General features: G+C 38.4%; 1 protein-coding gene across 1 annotated transcript in view; it reads left to right on the forward strand.

The window, feature by feature from the left end:
* cspg4 (chondroitin sulfate proteoglycan 4) overlaps nt 1-22,129 on the forward strand; it is an 86,818-nt gene extending 64,689 nt beyond the window's left edge. The window contains 4 exon segments of the mRNA XM_055155381.1: nt 1,171-1,302; nt 3,844-4,004; nt 18,915-19,098; nt 20,337-22,129. Coding sequence (XP_055011356.1) covers nt 1,171-1,302; nt 3,844-4,004; nt 18,915-19,098; nt 20,337-22,129 — 2,270 coding nt within the window.
* Nucleotides 22,130-22,929: the final 800 nt, after the last annotated feature.

The raw sequence follows: 22,929 nt of genomic DNA on the forward strand, positions 1-22,929 counted from the left end.
AAACTTTTGCCAAATGCATATTTTTTTGTGTGATACTTTTACTTTTACTTGAGTATTTATTTGCTCTGTTATCTGTACTTTTACTTAAGTAACAGAATTGAGTTCTTCTTCCACCACCGACAAAAACCGGCGCAAAGTTGAAGTTATTCTCTGCCAATGTAAAGTTGTAGTCATGTGTCTCTAATTAAAATGTCTGTAAAGGTGCACTATGAAACTTTTCTGGTCTCCATGGCGATGACACTGCTTTGCCTTGAGCGTTACAGAGTGTGGCATTAAATGGGTTTATTTGACATTTACCCAATCACTTTACCATTTATTGCTTAGAATACATATACTTACTGTGAGCTGACTCGCCTCTCCACTGAGCTGACCTTCAACTAATGCCATACTGTGGAACATTCCAGATAAAGCAGAAACCTCACCATAGAAACAAGCATTCAAGAAAAGTACATAGTAAAAATGCACTAAAGGGGCATCGCTGACTAACTATTATGAAATTATAAAAATTCTAACTGTTTTATGTTTATTTAATGCGTAAACGATTGCTTTTAATCAATTTTTAATGTTCGAAATTTTGAAAATTTAGCTTTCTGCCAAAAATATATTCAGAAAATTCATGTTTTTGTTTCTTTTTTTTGCCCTTGTAAACCATTACCACAATTCTAACTCTTTGAAATGTACTTTATAATTCATTCATTCACTAATCTAAATCATGTTAAAGGTGCATTGTGTAACTTTTCTAGTTGTGGTTCTGTCACCTGCTTGTTTCTATGGTTACATCATTGCTCTGCCTGGAATATTCCACAGTATGACATTAAACAGCTCTATCTTACATTTATTCAATTACAGGTGGTTTTATAGCTCAAAAATATGTAGAAAAACAGACATTCTGACTGAGTGGGGTCGCCTCTCCACAGATCTGACCTGTAACTCGGTTTTGTTTGGCCTCCATGAAGATAGAAAGGTTTAATGCCATACTGCGAAACATTCCAGACAAAGCAATAACATCTCCATGGAGAAAAGGGAGAAAACCGTTTCCGTTTGACGTACCCTCCCCTTGAAAAGTTACACAATGCACCTTTAATAATCCAAATTCTTGTGTATAAAACGTGTGTGTAGATGTCTCCTTAAATCCATCCCTCTCTCTTCATCCCTCGTTCCCTTGCTCAGGAGAGGAGTCTGGAGGATTCGGCTTCACGGTGACAGACGGAGAGCACACGTCTCCTCTGTACCAGTTTGTGGTCACCGCCCGACCCCTCACCATCACCATGGTAACACAGGAGGAGCTCATGGTGTTTCCTGGTAAGAACAACGCTGAATTATTTATTTTCATCACCTTTTATTACAGAAACAGAATCGGGTCCTATATTACGCTAAATGGACTCTTGAGAGGTTTAAGCCACGTTAGAATGTTGTTACCTCCTTCGAAAACAGACCTGGAGTTGTGTTTTGTTTCATTCACACATGTTTAACCAGTGTTGGGAAGGTTCATTTTAAAATGTAATCCCCTACAGATTACAAATTACAGACCCCAAAATGTAGTTTGTAACGGAATCCATTAATTTACTTAAAGTGAGTAACGTAATCTGAATACTTTGGATTACTTGATTTGCTGTAGAGAAGCAAAGACTAGGATATCTTCACATAAGAAGTTTTGTCTGTTAAAAGAAAATAAAAAGTCCAGACTTTACTGAACCAAATTAAAACTATTATTGATAGAAGACGAGGAAACACGTCCACACAGCAGGATTTAGTCCTGTTAAATCCTGTTTCAGACATAGATTAGACCTGGTATTAGTCCTGGTTTAGTCTTGGTTTAGTCTTGGTTTAGACCTGGTTTGGACCTGGTTTGGACCTGGTTTGGACCTGGTTTTAGTCCTGGTTTAGACCTGGTTTGGACCTGGCTTTAGTCCTGGTTTAGTCCTAGTTTAGAGCTAGTTTAGACCTGGTTTTAGACCTGGTTTAGACCTGGTTTGGACCTGGATTTAGACCTGGTTCAGACCTGGTTTAGTCTTGGTTTAGACCTGGTTTGGACCTGGTTTTAGTCCTGGTTTTAGTCCTGGTTTAGTCCTAGTTTGGACCTGGGTTTAGACCTGGTTCAGACCTGGTTAAAGACCTGGTTTTAGACTTGGTTTAGACCTGGTTTAGACCTGGTTTGGACCTGGGTTTAGACCTGGTTCAGACCTGGTTTTAGATCTGTTTTAGACCAGGTTTACACCTGGTTTGGACCAGGGTTTAGTCCTGGTTTAGACCTGGTTTAGTGTCCAGCAATGAGTGGAATTACCAAAAAAAAAGGATGATACAGCCCAAAATGTGAAAACAGGAAAATGCCTCTGTGTAATCCGTTTATTTCAACAAAGTAACTGTAATCCAATTACCACTCACTGAAACAGTAACTGTAACTGAATACAGTTACTCACAATTTGTACTCTGATTACGTAACTCCGGTACATGTAATCTGTTACTCCCCAACACTGTGTTTAACGCTGTCTGCATCTCCAAAGTTCAAAATGCTGTAATCCACCTTGTGATGTCACGAAGTGGTAATTTTCAAGTGAACAGCTGTGTCTTCTTTAGTACAAATTGGCAATTCTAGGGATAAAATGATCTAAATGATTTTATTGAAGGTGTATGGAGTTTAAAAACACAGTAGCTCATACATCACAATATAATAGGTAACACTTTATAATAACTACACCTTATTTAGCTTTAATAAAGCATGAACAAAGGCTTAATTAATAATGAACAAAGACTTAATTAATAATATTTCACGCTTAGTAACTACTTAATTACTACCTTAATTAGTACTTGCACTTAATTTGCCTGTGCTGTAAATAGTTACTCAGAATTATTTCATACTTAATTACTCATGGACTAAACATTTGAGCATTTATTAATCATTAGTAAACTATGAGAGAATGATTTACTAATAATACAATACAATGATAATTCAGGCAGCTGTTATCTGTTAGTTCAGTCTTTCTGAGAGCTTTTCTAAAGTGAAGACTAATTACCCTTTATTAAGCATTTACTAAGCGTGAATCATTATTAATTAAGTCTTTGTTCATTATTAATTAAGTCTTTGTTCATGCTTTATTAAGGCTAAATAATATAATATAAAAACAAAGAGTAAAATATAAATTTTTATAATGAATTCTAAACTTCTTTAAAATTACTCTAAATCTAATCAAATTTATTTTCTTTCTTTTCTTCTTTCTTTTTTCTATTTTCGATCACACCACATGACATTTTAGAGCCAATTCATGTACATAAAAAAAAAAAAAAAAAAAAAAACACTTAAAATGCTTAATATAAATGTTAAACATAGATTTATGCATCCCTGACATTGTAAATATTTTTTGTATTTTAAAATTTGCCTTTTGAAAATCCTTATACATCATTGACCCACAAACAGTGAGTTGTTGTATATTTGTAGGGAGTATTACCTGTTACATAAGGGTGAGTTGTGGTAAAGTTGTAGGGAGTATTATCTGTGACATAAGGGTGAGTTGTTGTACAGTTGTAGGGAGTATTATCTGTTACATAAGGGTGAGTTGTTGTACAGTTGTAGGGAGTATTATCTATTACATAAGTGTGAGTTGTACAGTTGTAGGGAGTATTATCTGTTACATAAGTGTGAGTTGTTGTACAGTTGTAGGGAGTATTATCTGTTACATAAGTGTGAGTTGTACAGTTGTAGGGAGTATTATCTGTTACATAAGTGTGAGTTGTTGTACAGTTGTAGGGAGTATTATCTGTTACATAAGGGTAAGTTGAACAGTTGTAGGGAGCATTATTCTCCCATGATTCCTTTGTGTTATTCTGTGTTTTGTTTGTCCACAGGAACACGTCAGCCCATCTCCAGCGCCAACCTGGGGGCAAGGACCAATGAGGACGGAAACGAGATCAGCTACTCCCTGGTCAGACCCCCTCGCCTGGGCAGACTCATCATCGCCCGCGGACACAACCGCTTTGACGAGACCACGCGCTTCTCACAGACACAGGTGAGGGGTTTCAGAATTACCATGAGAGATTAAGACCGTTGCCATAGCGATTAACTATTTAAAACCTGTATGTTTTGAATGTGAAAAGTCCTCAAAATGTCGCATATGACCGGAAGCTGCAAATCAGGGCTTCAGATGACGTCACAACATTCTAACTTTGCAGTCACATTACGCTGGGGGTGTTCTACATGCAGACCTGTTTCTAAGGTCGGATGTTTCTGTAGTTACCATGGTGACACAATGCACACATTAAGTCAACTTAAGAAAACAGAAAATGGATTAAAACTATTTATTTTCAGGAGCCTGTGTTCAGTACGAGCGCTCATTCTGTTTAGGAGATTTTGATTTTCAACAAAAAGGTGAGAGTGACAAAGGAACTTGTTAACAGCACAAAACAGCTCACCTGTTGTAGTTCCAGTTAAATCTTTTTTTTTTTTTTTGGTCTGAGCAGTGACTCCATTAGGATTATGTTTATGTTTATTTATTAAATATGGGACAGTCCACATTGATCAGCATGTGTTGGTACATAGTGTTGGGAGTAACACATTATAAAAGTAACAAATTGCTGTAATCCATTGCTTTTTGCTGTAACGCAGTAATGTAAGGCATTACAGGGAAAAAAAAATTGTAATATTTGACTCGGTACAAATTAAGGCGTTACAGTGCTTTTTTAATTTGGATTGAAGTGGTGGGTTTTTTGTTTTTTTCTTCATACGAAGAGACATCCTGAGACAAAGAGACAATAAAGACATCCTGTTCCACGGACTCGGGGTTCTCTCAGGGGTGCTCCTAGATTCCAAGTTCTAGTCCAAGATTAGTCCTGGTTCAATTTTGGTTCAGTCTGGTTTAGTCCTGGTTCAGTCCTCGGTTCAGTCCTGGTTTAGTCCTGGTTCAGTCCTCGGTTCAGTCCTGGTTTAGTCCTGGTTCAGTCCATATACGGCGCAGAAGTTCAGCATCTTCACAGTTATTCTGGTGAGAGTAACTTAAAGTAATGCAATAGTAGTGTAATGCCTTACATTTTAAATGCAGTAACATTGTAATGTAATGAATTACTTTGAAATGACAGTAACAAGTCATAAATAACGCATTACAGTTTTGAAGTAACGTGCCCAACAGTGTTAGTACATCATGTAACTGTGCCAGAGTTACCATGTAGGATCATTTTCATCCGTAGTCCCATTGGCAGGTTGATGGTGAGACAAAAATCATAACATAGACACAATAACATTCAGTCCATCACACATGACAAAAGACGCTAAGATCATTGAATATGAACTATATTAAAACACACAGACATTTGATTAGTTATGTTGATGTAGTTATGTCTGATTGTCCAGAAGCCACTAGTGATAGAGATCATGTTCCTTATGTCTGTGGGGACCAGATTCCATGAGTGTGCAGCGAGACCTGAAAAGGCCGACTGTCTAAATGAAGTCTTTCTGAATGGGATTTTACAGTCTCCTCTGCTCCATGCTCCAGTATTTAAATTCAACTGTGTTAACACATTTAATAATGGGGTGGAGCAAGATCAAGATCATTAAGTTTTCCCAATTTATAACTGTATATTTGCGAGAAATATCATAAATTATATACTTCTTGATACTAAAACTTACATCTGGTATTCTCATACTGTTGAAGTGTACATTGTCTCCAGCAGATGGCGACATTTAACACTGAATGCTTGGCTGCTCTTCCTCTTAGTTCTGAAAATACAAAATATTTAGGTGCATATATGCAGTGTTGGGGAGTAACAGATTACATGTACCGGAGTACATAATCAGAGTACAAATTATGAGTAACTGTATGCAGTTACAGTTACTGTTTCAATTAGTGGTAATTGGATTACAGTTACTTTGTTGAAATAAATGGATTACATGGCGGTATTTTCCTGTTTTCACATTTTGGGATAAACCAGGACTAAAACCAGGACTAAGACAGGTCTAAACCAGATCTAAACCAGGACTAAACTAGGACTATACCGGGTCTAAACCAAGTCTAAACCAAGTCTAAATCAAGTCTAAACCAGATCTAAAACTAGGACTTAAACCAGGACTAAAAACTAAACCAGGACTAAACCAGGACTAAACCAGATCTAAACCAAGTCTAAACCAGGATTAAACCAAGTTTAAACCAGGACTAAACCAGAACTAAACCAGGTTTAAACCAGGTCTAAGCCAGGGCCAATCTGAAGAGAACAAACAAGAATTTTCAGGATGTGGTTGTTACATTCATGTAGTTTTAAAAAGCATGACAATATCAAGTAATCCAAAGTATTCAGATTACGTTACTCACTTTAAGTAATTTCATAGATTACGTTACAAACTACATGTTGGGGTATGTAATCTGTAATCTGTAGGGGAATACATTTTCAAAGTCACCTTCCCAACACTGCATATATGGTATACACCTCAGGTCAGTCTAAAAAATGAAAGAATATTTACTCTTTTTATTTACTACGATTATGTTGTTTGCCAGTTTTAACATTTTTATCTTTACTTGCTATGCTATACATTCACATTTCCAAGTTATATTCACTTAATTTACTTTAGAAACTTTTTGAAGAAATTTGTGTGCAGCTTTCTAACACAGTACAAAGTAACAGTACTCTTACTTGGCTTTGGTGGAGCATGATTTGAACATTTGCGTTTCCTTCACCACGCCTTCAGATATGTTTTAGATTTGATCATTTTTATTATGCATAGTTTGGAAATGACGCTGTTATTGATGTTATGAAAAGGACGTTATTTAGAGGACCATATTCTGGTATTTTCTGATCTATGTTCTGATATTGTTTCCTCATCACAAACAGACCTGGAGTGTTTTGTTTCATTCACACATGTTCAACAGAAAACACTCTGTTCCACTTTGTGATGTCATGGGGTGCTTCACTGTGTTTTGAAACCCCGTACACCTACACTAGAATCATTTGGATACTTTCAGTTTCATTTTCAATTGCCAATCTTTACTGAACTATAGTTAAAAGGAGCTGTTCACTTGAAAACTACCACTTCATGACATCACAAAGTGGAACAGAGCATTTTAAGCTTTGGAGACGTAGACAGACTGATAATAAAGAGTTACTCAAACATGTGTGAATGAAACAAAACACAACTCCAGGTCTGTTTTTGATGAGAAAACAATATTATATCTAGGGCTGGGTATCATTAAGAAGTTGCCGATACGATACATACCTCGATACATAGGCCACGATACGATACATATTTCGATACAGTGAACTAACAATTCGATACGATATATTTCAAATTGATTCGATACCGTTCAATAAAAATAAAGGTTCAATTATGTCTGTGATACTAAAAGTCTTTGTTAAACCACGTCTTGTGTAAAGTTCATATGAAACAAAAACATTTTAATCCTCAAAACTGTGAAAATGTCAAATGTGTCACATGCACTGCAAAAAATAAAATCTCGCCAAGTTAAGATGACTTGAATTAAGAAAGTTTTATCATGATTTGAGTAAATTCCACTTGACAAGTTAAATGATCTGTCAGCCGAATACGATTTTGTGTTCTTAAAATATGAAAATACAACTTGCTACACTTAAAAAAAGAAAAACAACAACCCTTAAAATAAGAAATGAAATTGAATGTCACTTGAATTTAGAAAAACACTTATTCCATTGGTAGAGTCGACTCAGATAAAGTCAGATGTTCTTAATTTTCATTTTAACTCACCTTTTTGCTGTGTGAATGAGTTTCCTTCCACTAAACAAACAACAAAACTGTAGGGCTGTAACAAAATAATTTAGTAAAATACACCAAAAATACTTGATACAGCAGCCCACGATATCGATACTGTATCATTACATTAAACGATACGATATATCGATATTTCAATATTTTTGCACACCCCTAATTATAACCATTCCATTTTGTGTAACATAGAACTTCTATTTTATCTTTTCCTTTACGTTAAACCTTTATAATAAATCAGATGTTACGTCAAACAGTTAGGCTACTCAGTGGTCCTTACAGTTACTTGAGTAATTATTTGGACAGTATCTCTCTCCCACTGGATTCCCAAGGATTTTTTTCTGCTGCTACAAACATTCCCATCCCAGACTGGTGACTGTGCCCAGATCAGCCTGAGAGCTCAGACTTTCTCAGGGAAACTCGGGCCTCCCCTGTGAAGAGTCTCGACCTGGTTTAGACCATGTTGATCCTGGTTTAGACCTACTTTATAATCCTCTAATAAATTCTTCAGTCCCTATTGATACTTCGCAGTGACGTCATGGTTGGCAGGGCAAGTTTATTTGTACAGCACAATTCGTACACAAAGTAATTCAAAGTGCTTTACAGAATAAGAAATACATTAAAATCATAATAAAAACTAATCAAAACATAAATAATCATGAAGATTAAAATTAAAAAAGAGAGACATAAATTGGAGAGAAGAGTGCGGAATGAAAACCTTTCAGTTATATGCACAGTTAAACAGAAATGTTTGGAGCCTGGATTTAAACAGCGTCACAGAAGAGTCTGTCTCACATGTTCAGACTGTTCCAGGTTTTAGCTGCATGAACCTGAAACGCTGACTCCCCTTGTTTAGTCGTGACTCTGGGCACCAGCAGGAGGCCGGTCCCTGAGCTCCTCAGAGTGTGAGATGTTCATTATGACACTAACATGTCACAGATGGACTTTGGTGCTCGGCCATGGAGAGACTTGTACACAAGTAGAGCTGCTTTAAAGTCTCTGAGGCACAGGAGCCAGTGCAGAGACCTGAGCACAGGACTTATGTGCTCGTACTTCCTAGTTCGAGTAAGGACCCGAGCTGCAGCGTTCTGGATGTTCTGCAGCGTCTCACAGCTCGTTTGGAGAGACCAGTGAGCAGAACATTACAGTATCTAACCTACTGGAGACAAACGCATGGATAAGTTTCTCCAAGTCTGATTTAGACAGTAAACCTTTGATTTTTGCTATGTTTTTTAGATGGTAAAAGGCTGCAGATGTTATTGACTTGATGTGGCTGTTAAAGTTCAAGTCTGAGTCCATTATTACCCCTAGATTTCTTGCCTGATTTGAAGGTTTTAGAGAGAGAGACTGGAGGTGATGCTGACACTGTCCCTTTGTTTCTGTGGACCAAACACTATGACTTCAGTCTTGGGGTGTTCTATATGTATTTCTACGGTGGAATGTTCAGGAGTTACCATGGTGACACAACGCATTTTAGATACAGTTACTAGTGATGTAACAATACCCGAAATATCGTGATATCGTATCGTCAAAGTTCACACAATAAAATCGTGGACCATCACAATATATCGAATTACGAGTCTCTGGTGCAACAATAGCTAAAAAAAAGACAAAGGGAACTACATAGACCATGATCCTTTGCTCCATTACAGTGAAGACTACAAGAAGAAATGACAGTTCTAAGCACTTTTAAATCTTAGTTCTTTGGATTAAGTCTTGCAAGGCACTTTAAGACTTTAATCAACATCGGGAACTACATATCCCATGATTCATTTCAGCGCAGACAACATGAAAAAATATGTTTTTACTTGAATTCTTGGGATTCTGATGGAAATAATTCACATCAAAATCTTGTCAAGGTATTTTAAAAGCAAAAAAGTGTCCTATCTACAATTAAATCAGGGTCTCCAAAATATCGCAAAAAATATCGTACCGTGAGATGCATATCGTGAAAATATCGTACCGAAAGATTTGGATATTGTTACATCTCTAATCGTGAGCCTCCCCACCGTATCGTGAGCTTTCCCATGATATCCCAATAAATATCGTACTGCGAGGTTCATACCGTGACAGTATTGTATCGTGAGACTTGAATATCGTTACACCTCAAATCACAGCCAAAAAGCTTTAAGACAGTCTGAGAAATCAAGCAAATACAAAATGGATTTAAACAACACATTTTCAGGAGCCTGTGATCAGTCCGAGGGTTCATGGTCCTGTTTAGGAGTTTGACTTTGAACAAAAAAGTGAGAGTGACTATCTGAAAAACTGTCGGCTAATACTAACTTGTAACTGTAATATTATGTGTGAGAGAGAACTTGTTGTAGTTCCAAGTAAAACAGCTCTTTCTTGTCAGATTGTGTTAAAACAATCAAACGCCAGAGAAGTATCGATAGTTTAAACTGAGCTGGAGGGCAGGAATTCTAGGATGGAATTTGCTTGAGTGCCGTGTTTTTTAGGTCAGTATATACAGTGTTGGGAAGGTGACTTTTAAAATGTATTCCCCTACAGATTACAGATTATATACCTTAAAATGTAGTTTGTAACAGAATCCATTACATTATTTAAAATGAGTAACGTAATCTGAATATTTTGGATTACTTAATATTGTCGTTCTTTTTAAAACGACATGAATGTACCAACCACATCCTGAAAATTCATATTTGTTCTCTTCAAATTGTTTGTTGAGCCCAAGTCTCCATGAACAGACTTTTGTTTACTGTAGAGAAGCAAAGGCAAGGAAATCTGAACATAAGAAGTTTTGTCTGCATAAAGACAATAAAAAGCCCAGTCTTTCCTTAACCATATTAAAAATATTATTGATAGAGAAATTATTTCTATATGAGATCACTGCTGCCTTAAATTATGTCCACCTACTGTTAGGTGTCATTGTTTAGTCCTAGTTTAGTCCTGTTTAATTCTGTTTTAGTCCTGGTTTAGTCCTAATTTAGTCCTGGTTTTAGTCCTGGTTTAGTCCTGGTTTTAGTCCTAGTTTATTCCTGGTTTTAGTCCTGGTTTAGTCCTGGTTTTAGTCCTGGTTTAGTCCTGGTTTTAGTCCTAGTTTTGTCCTGATTTAGTCCTGCTTTTAGACCTGGATTTAGTCCTAATTTAGTCTTGGTTTAAACCCGGTTTAGTCCTGGTTTAGACCTGGTTTTAGTCCTGGTTTAGTCCTAGTTTAGACCTGGTTTTAGTCCTGGTTTAGACCTGGTTTTAGTCCTGGTTTAGTCCTAGTTTAGACCTGGTTTTAGTTCTGGTTTAGACCTGGTTTAGACCTGGATTTAGTCCTAGTAAATAGGACTAAATAACAATTTAAAAAATGGGATATAGCCCAAAATGTGAAAACAGGAAAATAACCCATGTATTTCAACTGAATACAGTTACTCATAATTTGTATTCTGATTACATAATGCCAGTACATGTAATCCATCACGCCCCAGCACTGAGTATAAATACACAAACATGAGTGATGGTGACTTGATTCAACTCTAAAGATGTTGTTTTCATCATGATATTAATGCTGCAGGTTTGTGGACCCAGTCCCTTCTTCATCTTGTCTCACAAGGTTCAGCATTTGTGGATTTCCATTGGGGATATTTCTTTCAAAAACGTAAATCTGCCATTGTCTGTTTTCAGATGACATCACAACATTTTATCATCTATCATTTTTAACGGAGATGAGGGGCAGTTAAATGTCATATTATTAAAACACAGATTTGCTGTAATATTGTGAGTTGTAGGGTCTCATCTCTGGGGATGGGGCGAGACACAATTTCCACAAAACAAGACATGACAAGACACGAGATTGGGTCCATGAGAATGAGACAAGGGGAAATTTTGACATCATTTCTAAGATGTAAATAGTCTGATTTTGTTTGTGCAGAATTCCTCAGTCGTCCAGGAATCCAGAAATTCAATTTGTCAACTGGACAAATGTTTATTTAGGTCCATGCAAACTGCTTCTTCAGTTCTGGTCAGACGCTGGTGGACACTGCCTTATATCTGTCTGCAGGGAGGAGCTAACTACACCGAAACTACTCTGGAACGAACACCCTACTTGTTTACAGTTTCTGTTTCTTAGCTAGGCCTATTCATCTGTACTGAGTGCAGGTCATATTAGTAAGTATGTAAGTAAGTAAAGTTTAGGTAGTTGATAGTTATAATGGTTAATTTGTCATTAATTAGTATTTATTTAGCCATTATTAATGGCTAATTCCCCATAAATGTATTCTGTTATTAGTTAGACATTTACAAACACTTCCCTATTAATACACTCCTTCTTACTGCTTATTAATGTGATAGTAAGCCATTTTTGTCCATGAATTATGATTGTAATAAGATTTTGGTGCAAATAACTAAAAAGTACATTTCTTCTGCTACTAGTCCTTAACAACGCCAGCTTATTAGAATCATAATTCATGGACAAAAATGACCTAGTATCATACTAATAAGTAGTAATAAGGAGTGTATTAATAGGAAAGTGTTTGTAAATGTCTAATTCAGGGGTGTCAAACATACGGCCCAGGGGCCAGATCCGGCCCTCCAAGACCTTTAATCTGCCCCTGGTCTGATTTTCTCCTAAAATATTTTAATTATATTTTAAAACCTGAAGACCGAATTTGCAATTTTTCGCACACCATTCACAGTCAAAACCTCTGATGTGACCAGAGACATGCAACTAGAAATAATAGATTTACAGTTACTACCTGCCTTTGTGAGCGGGTTTTCTCAGAAATGAACATTAAGAAAACAAAGCCGCACTCAAAGCTGAACACACAACACACAAACACTTGAATGACATTCTGAAGACAGCAGCTACTCAGGACACGGTGCCTGATGTTGATGCACTTGTGCAGGCTAAAAGATGCCAAGTTTCAGGAGCAAAAAGAAAACATGACTAAATTCTATGAAATGCACACAAAAAGTGTCTTAAAGTTTCAGGTTGTTCATAATATTATACTATTTTATAAAAGAGTTCATCAATTAAAGATTTGTGTAATAGATTTGTGTTTCTCTGCACAAATATTTGAACTTATTGTTATTTTTGGGGTTTATATGCCATGAGTTTTCTGATCCGGCCCCTTTGGGATCAAAGTAGGTTGGATACGGCCCCTGGACCAAAATGAGTTTGACACTTCTGATCTAACTAATAGTAGAATAAGCTTTTGGAGAATTTGAGATTAATAAGGGCTAAATAAATACTAATTAATGACAAATTCACCATTTACAACTATGCTAATTAGCAGGTAGTTAGATGTTAATTAGTCTACCCTAAAAGTGTTACCAAAGTTTATTTATATAGCACTTTTCACAGACATAGGTCACAAAGTGCTTCACATACAGAAGATAAAAAACGCGGGAGATGCATTCATAATAATCACATTATTATGCGAATCATTCAGGTCTATAATGAGTGTTTTATTGTTTACTTTGTTTTAGGTTTGAGGATGGAGTTGTAGATGGGAGATAGATGATGTCTGAGGCCTCCATTTCTGTTCAAAGTTGGCTTCTGTCTTTGTATTTACTTAATTTTGTAATTTTGCTGTCATTCTAGCAGTGTTTTTCAGAATAACAACATCTCAAAAGATGCAACCCACCAGCACATTTTTCTCAAGTGTGTATAGTCTTGTGACATTTTTGTCCTGCGAGATCTTGTGGCACGAGATCTTGTCCCACCCAACATTTGTGAGTTTACCATTTGGATATTTCGTGACAAAATATAATTCTTTTCCTCCATCTGAAAACATGACATCACCACATTCTAGAATCTGAACTCGACCTGGGTTCAAAACTGCAGCTCAGCAGAGGCTAAACCTGGAACTAAACCAGTACTAGAGCGTGACTATATCAGGACTTAACTGGGATCAAAACCAGAACCAAAGCAGGACTAGTCATGAGGTCTGCTTAAATTTTTGCATTGTGAAACTTTTCTGGTGGAGGCTTCGGTCAAATGCTGTTCTCCATGGAGATACTGTCTGGAACGTTTCAATTCATTGTGTCAAATAAACCTTCCTATCTTCACGGAGACCAAGCCGGACCAAGTTACAGGTCAGATCTGTGCAGAGGCGACCCTACTCAGAGTTAGACTGCCTTTTTATTTTTCTAGGTATTTTTTGACCTATAAACCCACCTCTATAATTGAATAAATGTAAAGTAGAGCTGTTTAATGTCATACTGTGGAACATTCCAGGCAGAGCAGTGATGTATCCATAGAAACAAGCAGGTGATGGACCCCCAAACAAAAAAATTACATAGTGCACAATTAAGTTTACTTCGATTTCTCCTGATTTTGGACTCCATGGAATCAAACGTGTGGCGTAACTTCCACCAGAAAAGTCGTATATTTATTAGGGTTTACATCTTATTAATGCATTTATATACACTGACCTGACCCTTAATTATAGAGTTTTGTTTATTTTGTTTTTCCCATTTTGAGCCAGGTTCTAATTGGAGCTGTTTGTCCGTCTTGTGTTTATGTTTCCACTTCCTTCAGTTTGTTTTCGTATAAGAGAGATTGGGCGAAAAAGCAGCTGAAATCAGGACGTATGACCTCAGTGTTTCAAAATGATTCATGACATTCCAGTGGTGGAAGAATTATCCAGCGAGCCAAACAAAACCAGGGCTGTGACCATTGGAACTGCAGGGGAAAAAGCAACGGTTAGAGCTACAGGGCTGTTAAAAGAATTGGTACCCAGACGTTAATCGATACTAGAACTGAAAATGTAACTGCAATTTTTTGATAAACAATTAAGATAAGAGTTGCAAATTATCTTTTAATTACAGGATTCTGTGCAAAGTTCAAATTTTAGAGGTCCCATATTACACAAAACTGACTCTTCTGAGCTTTCAGGGTTCCCACGGTCATGGAAATCCTGGAAAAGTCATGGAAATTGAAAATGTCATTCATCAGTCATGGAATTTTGTAAGTTCAGTGAAAGTTTTAGGAAAAGTCATGGAAATTTTGTATCTCTTTCATGCAACTAAAGCGTTCTGTGAAGTTCTCATGAGGCTGTTATGATTATTTCTGAACGTCTGCACCTTTTGTTTAAAAGAGATGATAATAAATGCACTGACAGGATTTTGAATGTTCAAAAATTATAATACCAAACCATAAGTTGAGTGGAAAGAGTTACATTTCATATTTAGGTCTAAAAGTATGTTCAATTCTACACATGGACGTGCCGCAAAGTCATGGAAAATTAACTTTAAGTCATGGAAAAGGCGAACATTTTGTCAGTGAAAAAGAGTGGGAACCTGCATGTTATAATGTTGGCTGTGTCTGAATGTCCACACTATTTCCTACTATTTCCATGCCATTTTCAGTGGTGTCCGAATGTCCAGTATGCACTCAAAATTTCCCACAATGCACCTCGAAAAGTAGTGGGCATCGTTGGTCACTACAGCAGTCAATATAGACCACAATGCATTCCGAAACTCATGAAAACAACGGCGTTCATCGAAAGGCGTTTAACTGGACAACCCGACTGAATGAAAGCAGATAAAAGTGCTGGTTTATGACTCTGTAGATCCGTGATTCTGAGTAAAACAATCTTAAATCAGCCTTTATGGTGTTATGCCATTAATAGATCGATAATTTCCACATTTCAGACAAAGAGCAAATAATCCAGTCCTTTTACGTGAAACCCATCGTGACAAAAACTTGTATGATTATTATTAGACCATGAATATTTGTTTGCCGGTCTGATTTGATCATTATTTATGACAGAAATCAAGTTTTATCAGAGTTTATCGGCCTTTTTTCACCTAGACTCCATCCAAATCGCTCTGTGGATGAGTGCACTGTATGGACATGTAGTGGACATTTGGACACAGCCGTTGTTACACATCAGTTACAGATCTGGAGTTGTGTTTTGTTTCATTCACACATGTCTGAGTAACCCTTTATTATTAGTCTGTCTACATCTTCAAAGCTCAAAATGCTCTGTTCCACCTTGTGATGTTTGTGGTGGTTTTCGTTTGTGTTTTTTTAGCTTTTTTTCAGTAGAGATGGGCCGTTCCAATCTCTGTGAAGGTGTATGAAGGTTAAAAACACAGTGGAGCTCTATCTGTATTCAGTGTTGGGAAGGTGACTTTTAAAATGTATTCCCCTACAGATTACAGATTACATACCCCAAAATGTAGTTTGTAACGTAATCCATTAAATTACTTAAAGTGAGTAACGTAATCTGAATACTTTGGATTACTTGATTTGCTGTAGAGAAGCAAAGACGAGGATACTTAACCGTATTAAAAATATTATTCATAGAAGAGGAGGAGACACATCCAGCGCAGCATGGTTTAGTCCTGTTAAATCCTGTTTTAGTCCTGGTTTAGTCCTGATTTAAACCTGGTTTTAGTCCTGGTTTAGACCTGGTTTACCTGGTTTAGTCCTGGTTTAGAGTTTTCTAGTTTAGTCCTGGTTTAGACCTGGTTTTAGTTTAGACCTGGTTTAGACCTGGTTTTAGTCCTGGTTTAGATCTAGTTTAGACCTGGTTTTAGTCCTGGTTTAGTCCCCTGGTTTAGTCCTGGTTTAGACCTGGTTTTAGTCCTGGTTTAGTTTCCAGCAATGAGTACCGAAAAAAAAAAAAAAAATAATGTGAAAACAGGAAAATCCCGCTGTGTAATCCATTTATTTCAACAAAGTAACTGTAATGCAATTACCACTCACTGAAACAGTAACTGTAACTGAATACAGTCATAATTTGTACTCTGATTATGTAACTCCAGTACATTTAATCTGTTACTCCCCAACACTATCTGTATTACCACATGACATCACAAGGTGGAAGAGAGTGTCTTCTGAGAGAAGAACCTCTAAATCTGCAGGGTTTGTTTGTGTGTTAAACATGTGTGAATGAAACAAAACACATCTTCAGTGTGTCTGTGATGAGGAAACAACATTATAACAGAGATTAGGAAATAGTGCAATACGGGGCCTTTAAACATGCCAGAAAAACTAATAAACAGACTGAAATATGACTTGACAAACTAATACAAGAATCACATTTTCAGAACATATAAACTACAGGGTTAGCACTTTTAATGCAGAATAAGACAGGAAATTTTGGTATTTGTGGATCAAATTATGGCTCTTAAAAAAAGTCAGTCTAATTGTGTCCATTGCAATAAATCGGTGTTCTAACTTAACACATTTTCTTCATATATTCTTTCCAATACTGTAAAAAGGAAACTTAGATTGATATAAAAACTAGTCTTGGACCACTTGTTAACTAAAACTTTGCAGCTTATGTCATCAACATTCTTTGGGAGGTGAAGCTAACTCGAAGCACTGCTCTGTCTGAAGCTCTGTACCTTAAGTTAGACTTTAATTTGATGTTTTTTTTTTTTTTAAATACAATCTGACCGTAAAGAACTGATTTTGTTGGACTATAACAGGTGAGATGATTTGTGTTTTAACTTCTTAGGTTCTTTTTAAAGACAATGCAGTAAAGTGTATTTACCTTGTTGACATGTTTCGGCTGCTAGCTGCAGGCCATCTTCAGAACTGTCACCGGTGTTGGTAGTGACATGTCGTATATCAGCTGTTGTTACTTCCTGTAGGCGTGGTCAGCCTGATGGACCTGGCAGGTCGCTCAGACTGACCACGCCTCCCGTCGCCCGGTGTTCTCTGGAGGAGGGTGTCCCAGGTGTGTGAAAGGAGGAACGCGCCGTCATCACGGTTAATGCTGTCCGTGCCTCGTTTCCTGATTTCAATGGCCTCCTTGATCCAGCGTTTGAACTTGTTGTTTTCCGATCCAATGACCCGAGCCCCGTCCCGATCCATAATGTGGTTGTTCCTTTTACAGTGTCTGATATGGCGGATTTTAGGTTTTCCTGTTCTGCTTTATCTTTTTTGTGTTCTGGTGAGTCTCCCTGACGTTTCCTTCTCGCATTCCTTTTGGTGTTCCTTTTTTCGGATGTGAAATGCCCGGCCTGTTTCCCCTATGTATGATTTATTGCATGATTTGCATTGAATTTCGTATATGGCATTGCATTTTTGTTCTTGTGGGATTTTGTCCTTGGGGTGTACGAGCTGTTGGTCCGCCAACAGCTCGTACCAGTGACAGTTCTGAAGATGGCTTGCAGCTAGCAGCCGAAACATGTCAACAAGGTAAACACACTTTACTGCATTGTCTTTAAAAAGAACCCAAGAAGTTAAAGTATATAAGAAGACAAAATGAACATCATTGGCTTACTGAGATGATTTGTGCTTTTAGTGGGTCACTGAACACCAAAATCACTTTTTTCCACTGATTAATTGTGTAAATGGGTCTAAAATAGAAATGTATACTTATCCCTGGCCTTATTTTGGCATTTTAGTGCATATTTGCAAGAAAAAAATTTGACTTTTGGGCCAAATCCATGTCTGTAAACCTCTTTAGGATCAACTATGGCCAGTACATGTGAATATTCGAGTTGGACTAGCAGCCGCCAATGACTCAGATGCAGGTTCTTACGTGATGAGCACAGCTACTGGAGTCTACAGGTGGTACATGAGGACCCCCTCTCAGCCTCACCCCAACCTGGCACTGCTGGTCACCGCGATGTCCCGTCGTGTCTGGAGAAAAGGGAAATGGCATCAACCAAGCGCAAATGCCCGCTCTGTTTCAAAGTCCGGAGTGTACCGGTTCACCCACATTGGATTGTTGTGACTGTCGGTTCGCGGTCATCGCTCCAAAGCCCACCCCACACCTGCTCAACAGTTTTTCAGTTAGTCACTCTCACTTTTTGGTTGAAAATCAAATTCCTCAACAGGACCATGAACACTCGTATCAATTACAGGCTCCTGAAAAGGTCCTGTTTAAATCCAGGTTATATTTTTTCTTTCTTCTTAATTTATTTGGCAGTGTTTGCTAATGTGTGCGTTGTGTTCCCATGGTAAAGCATCACTAAGTTCTGTTAATGCTCTACAAAGTGATTTCAGATGGAGGGAAGGGGCCTCTATATGACTCTATTGGAGATTCACTGTTTAGCCCATTAACTACGGTATTGCAAATCCAAATATTTTCTGATGTGGAACTTGGCACGAAAGGTTTGAAATTCTCTGGTGATGACAGTTATAGATTCCTCTTGCTTGGTTTGGGACACTCGGGACTGAATAAAATCTATTGCCTTTAACAATTACTTAAGCTGTGATTTATGAAATGAAAACGATTTGACTGTAAATTTGACGCCTCGTCTCTGTGTCTCTGTCCCATAGCTGGAGTCCGGAGCGGTGTTTTATGAGCACCAGCTTCCAGAAGAACCTTTCTGGGTCACGAGGGATTCCGTAGAGCTGATTCTGTCCTCCCAGCCAGCCCCAGACGTCAGACACGTCCTTCCCATCACCATCTCATACTACGCTGCCCATAGCAACGTCTCCTCACAGCTGTGGAAGAACAAAGGTCAAGGCAACAACACTGAAATTGAGTTAAAGAAGACATTTAATGGGCCCATATTACACTATTTTCTTATCTATGTTATACGCTGCATAATTCTTCTTTCAAACTGAAAACGTTCTGATCCACCTTGTGATGTCATGTGGTAATTCAGGAAATGCTCCACTGTGTTTTTATACTCCGTGCACTTTCACTAGAAATATTTACAGTAGATCATTTCAGACCTGGATCTGCCAGTCTCTACTGAACTAAAGGTAAAAGGTACTGTAGCTGTTAAACTGAAAACTACTACTTCATGACATCACAAGGGGGAACAGAGGGTTTTGAGCTTTGGAGATGTAGACAGGTAGCCAGGCTGGCGCCACCTAGTGCCTCTGCTCAGTTTCATTTCTCTTCAGCGTCAGCAATCAGAATACACTGGATGGTTTTCAAGAACCCCGGAATTTGTAGCTTGTGCACCGGCCAATCAGCGAAGAGCTGAACCAACCCGAGTTGCAATAACAGACTGCATGCGCTATCCTCCTTTTGACTTCCTTCATCAATACAAACTTTCCAATTTTTATTGCACCTATAGTTCGCAAGTTCATCTCGCAGAAACGACAATGATCGTTGACAGACGTTCACTCTCCGCTTTGTTTGCTGTTGTGCTGGCAATTACTTGGACACCACTGAATGTTCCGGTGCATTATATATGCGTCACAACCAAATAGCAGCAATTGGTTAAATTAAAAAGAACCCGCCTACCGTCGAATGAACGAATCCTAATGCTGCTAGGTCAGACGGTTTCCACGAAGTAAAACCAGCTGATGAATCAGGCTAGTAGACAGTCTAATAAACCAGGATTAGTCAAACATCCATCCACAACTTAAGCTATGTTTTTGATGACCTAACAACATTATAACATGGCTTGATGGTCACAATAGTACATTTTGTGTGATATATTATTTTTAAGAACAGATTTTTTCAATCAAATTTACTTTTGGGGGGCTTTTAACAATGCTATGACATTGTTCTATCATCAGAAACATACCTGGAGTTATAGTTTTGCTTCACTGGTGCCCAGTTTTATCTTTGTTTTGTATGCTATCTTATGCTATGTTTAATTTTTGAGTAATTGCAAGTAAATAGCACTAGACAGGATGATTCCAACATGTGTGAAAAGATTACGGTAAATATGGTAACTATGGTTAAAAACTACAAAACTAACTCATTACATTTATTCTCTCTCCATTTTCTCTCCTCAGGTTTGGATATTGTGCAGGGTCAGCGAAAAACCATTGACGAATCAGTTCTTGACGCTTCCAACCTTCTGGCCAGTCTTCCTGAATCCAAACGCAGCGACGCAGATGTGGTCTTCGAAATCAAACAGTTCCCTTCCCACGGCCGCTTAACCCTCAGAGGGCAGGACCTATCCCGGGAATCACCTTATTTCATGCAGGAAGATGTCAACACCGGAGTAGTGGAATACTTACACGATGATTCTGGTGCTTCTTCTGATAGTTTTGCGTTCAGAGCAAGACTAAAGACTTTGGACCAAGGTATCTCCCCCGCAGCCGAATTTGTAGTTTTGGATGAAATCTTTAACATACCGATCAGACGACGTGGTTCATATCCTCCAGAATTGGTCACTTCCGATATGCTTCTCGAAGTCCTCCAAGGTTCTATGACAATTTTAACTCAAAAACATCTCAACACGCAAGACGAAGACAGCCCGCCCGATGAGGTGCACTTTAAGGTGACCAAACCGCCCAGAAATGGAAGACTCGTGGACTTGCTAACAATGGACATTACGACCGATTTCACTCAAGATATGGTCAATCGAGGTCAAATTGGATTCCAGAGCGATGATAGTCTACGAGAAGGTTTTTTCGAGTTTTACGTCACAGATGGAGAGCACCAAACTGAACCATTTACTCTTCATATCGGCGTTCTTGCTCACACTTTAGTCCTTAAAAAAGCTCCTGAAATCAAAGTTAAACAAGGCGATGACGAAACACTGATAACTGAAGAGATGTTGAAAGCTACTACGGGTGGACCCTTAAAAGAAGACGTGCTGTATAAGATTACAAGTGTACCCAAATACGCAGCAGTTATGGTGGACCGCCAACCGACTTCCGCCTTCACGCAAGAACAAATTCGCCAAGGAAGAGTGAGTGTCCGCTTCGTCAAATCTACATCACCGAGGGATAGCGTAGCCTTCGTGGCTCGGAGCAGGGCTGCAAACGTCTCCTCCACTCTCAACATCACGGTCCAGCCTCTCGCTAACATCGCCGAAAACCCAATGGTACCTCAGGGCACCAAAGTGAGAGTAGATCGCAAACTACTGGACGCAACTCCATTGGCAAATAAAACGAGAACATCGCCAACGTTCACGGTCATCCAGCAACCAAAAAGCGCAAGATTTGTCATTTCGGATGGTCCAAGGGCAGGGCAGACCGTAGACACTTTTAGCCAACAGGAACTAGACGATGGGCACGTTGCTATGGAGATCAAACCATCGCGTTCAAAATCGGGTGTAAATCAAGACGAAGCTAGGTTTTTGCTCAAAGCTCATGGAGTCCCACCTGCAGAGTGCGTCCTGTCTTTTCAAACCAGCCCTTATAATGCAACTGGGGTGTATCCTGTGACGCTGTTGAGGCTCCCACCTGGTTATGACCTTCCCACCGGCACCCAATGGCCACGAATGGGTAACTGGCCCACCACGGCTCCCACCAGCACCCATAGAAAACCAGTTGCATCCAAGCGTAGCAACATCTGGTCCATTCTAATCCCGATTCTCGTAATTCTTCTGCTACTTCTCCTGGCAGGGATCTTGGCGTACTACGTGATCCGTAAGAACAAAACAGGCAAGCACAATGTCCAGTCGGCTTCCTCTTCCAAGCCTAAGAACGGAGAAGTGGCCGGTACAGAGACTTTCCGTAAAACTGACGCAGCGAATAACATCCCCATGTCGACGGTGGGGGGCAAGGACGCAGATCCGGAATTGTTGCAGCATTGTCGAACATCGAGCCCCAGCAAGAATCAGTACTGGGTGTAGGACTTCAGTGAATAGGTTGCGTTCACGTTCTAGAATTTGATGTCATAATTTGAGATGGAGGACGATGGTCTATGGAAACTCTATGGAATATTTACTGTTTTTGGAAGACATACCCAAAATAGAAACCCACAAATATTAAATTTTATTATTTGTTTGAGATTGGGTCCACAAGCTTGTCTTTCCTTTCAACTGACAACATTCACGTCTTTGGGGCTGAAAAATGGCACCACTTTTTGAAGCTATTACGAGAAAATAATTTAGCTTTTGTTTATTTATACTGACAGAGTGAAACTTTGTCCCAGTTTTTCTTTCATGTGGATAGGCCCAGTAATTACAATACAGAGAAATTAACCATAAACCAGGTGAATAAATCAGCAATCTGACAGTTACAACCGCAGATTCCACCACAGAAATATTCTGACCTGTCCTCCAGCTGTGTTTAAATTGTAGATATTCTAGAATGTTGTAATATCACGTGAACGTGACCTATTCAAGATGGACTCTCAACATTTCAAAAACCGTCCTCATCCAATTCAACTTTTCCTCTTGCCACAGCAGTTTAGATTTTAAAAAAAAGCTATGTAACTTTTGTGGTGGTGGTCCAACGCCTGCCTGTCTCTTTGGAAATATTATCACTTTGCCAAGAAAGTTCCACAGTATGCCTTTAAACGTCTGTGTAATCCATCTCTGAACAAAAGTTGGTGTCTAAAGTACAAGCAGTTACCCGTTTACAACTCTATTCTAAGACCCAAAACAACAAAAACAATCAAGATATGCTAAAAGGAGCTGCATCATGCATT

The sequence above is a fragment of the Boleophthalmus pectinirostris genome, unplaced genomic scaffold (assembly GCF_026225935.1).
Source record: "Boleophthalmus pectinirostris isolate CB_2022bp ecotype Guang Dong unplaced genomic scaffold, ASM2622593v1 HiC_scaffold_2, whole genome shotgun sequence".
In the NCBI taxonomy this organism is placed as follows: Eukaryota; Metazoa; Chordata; class Actinopteri; order Gobiiformes; family Gobiidae; genus Boleophthalmus; species Boleophthalmus pectinirostris.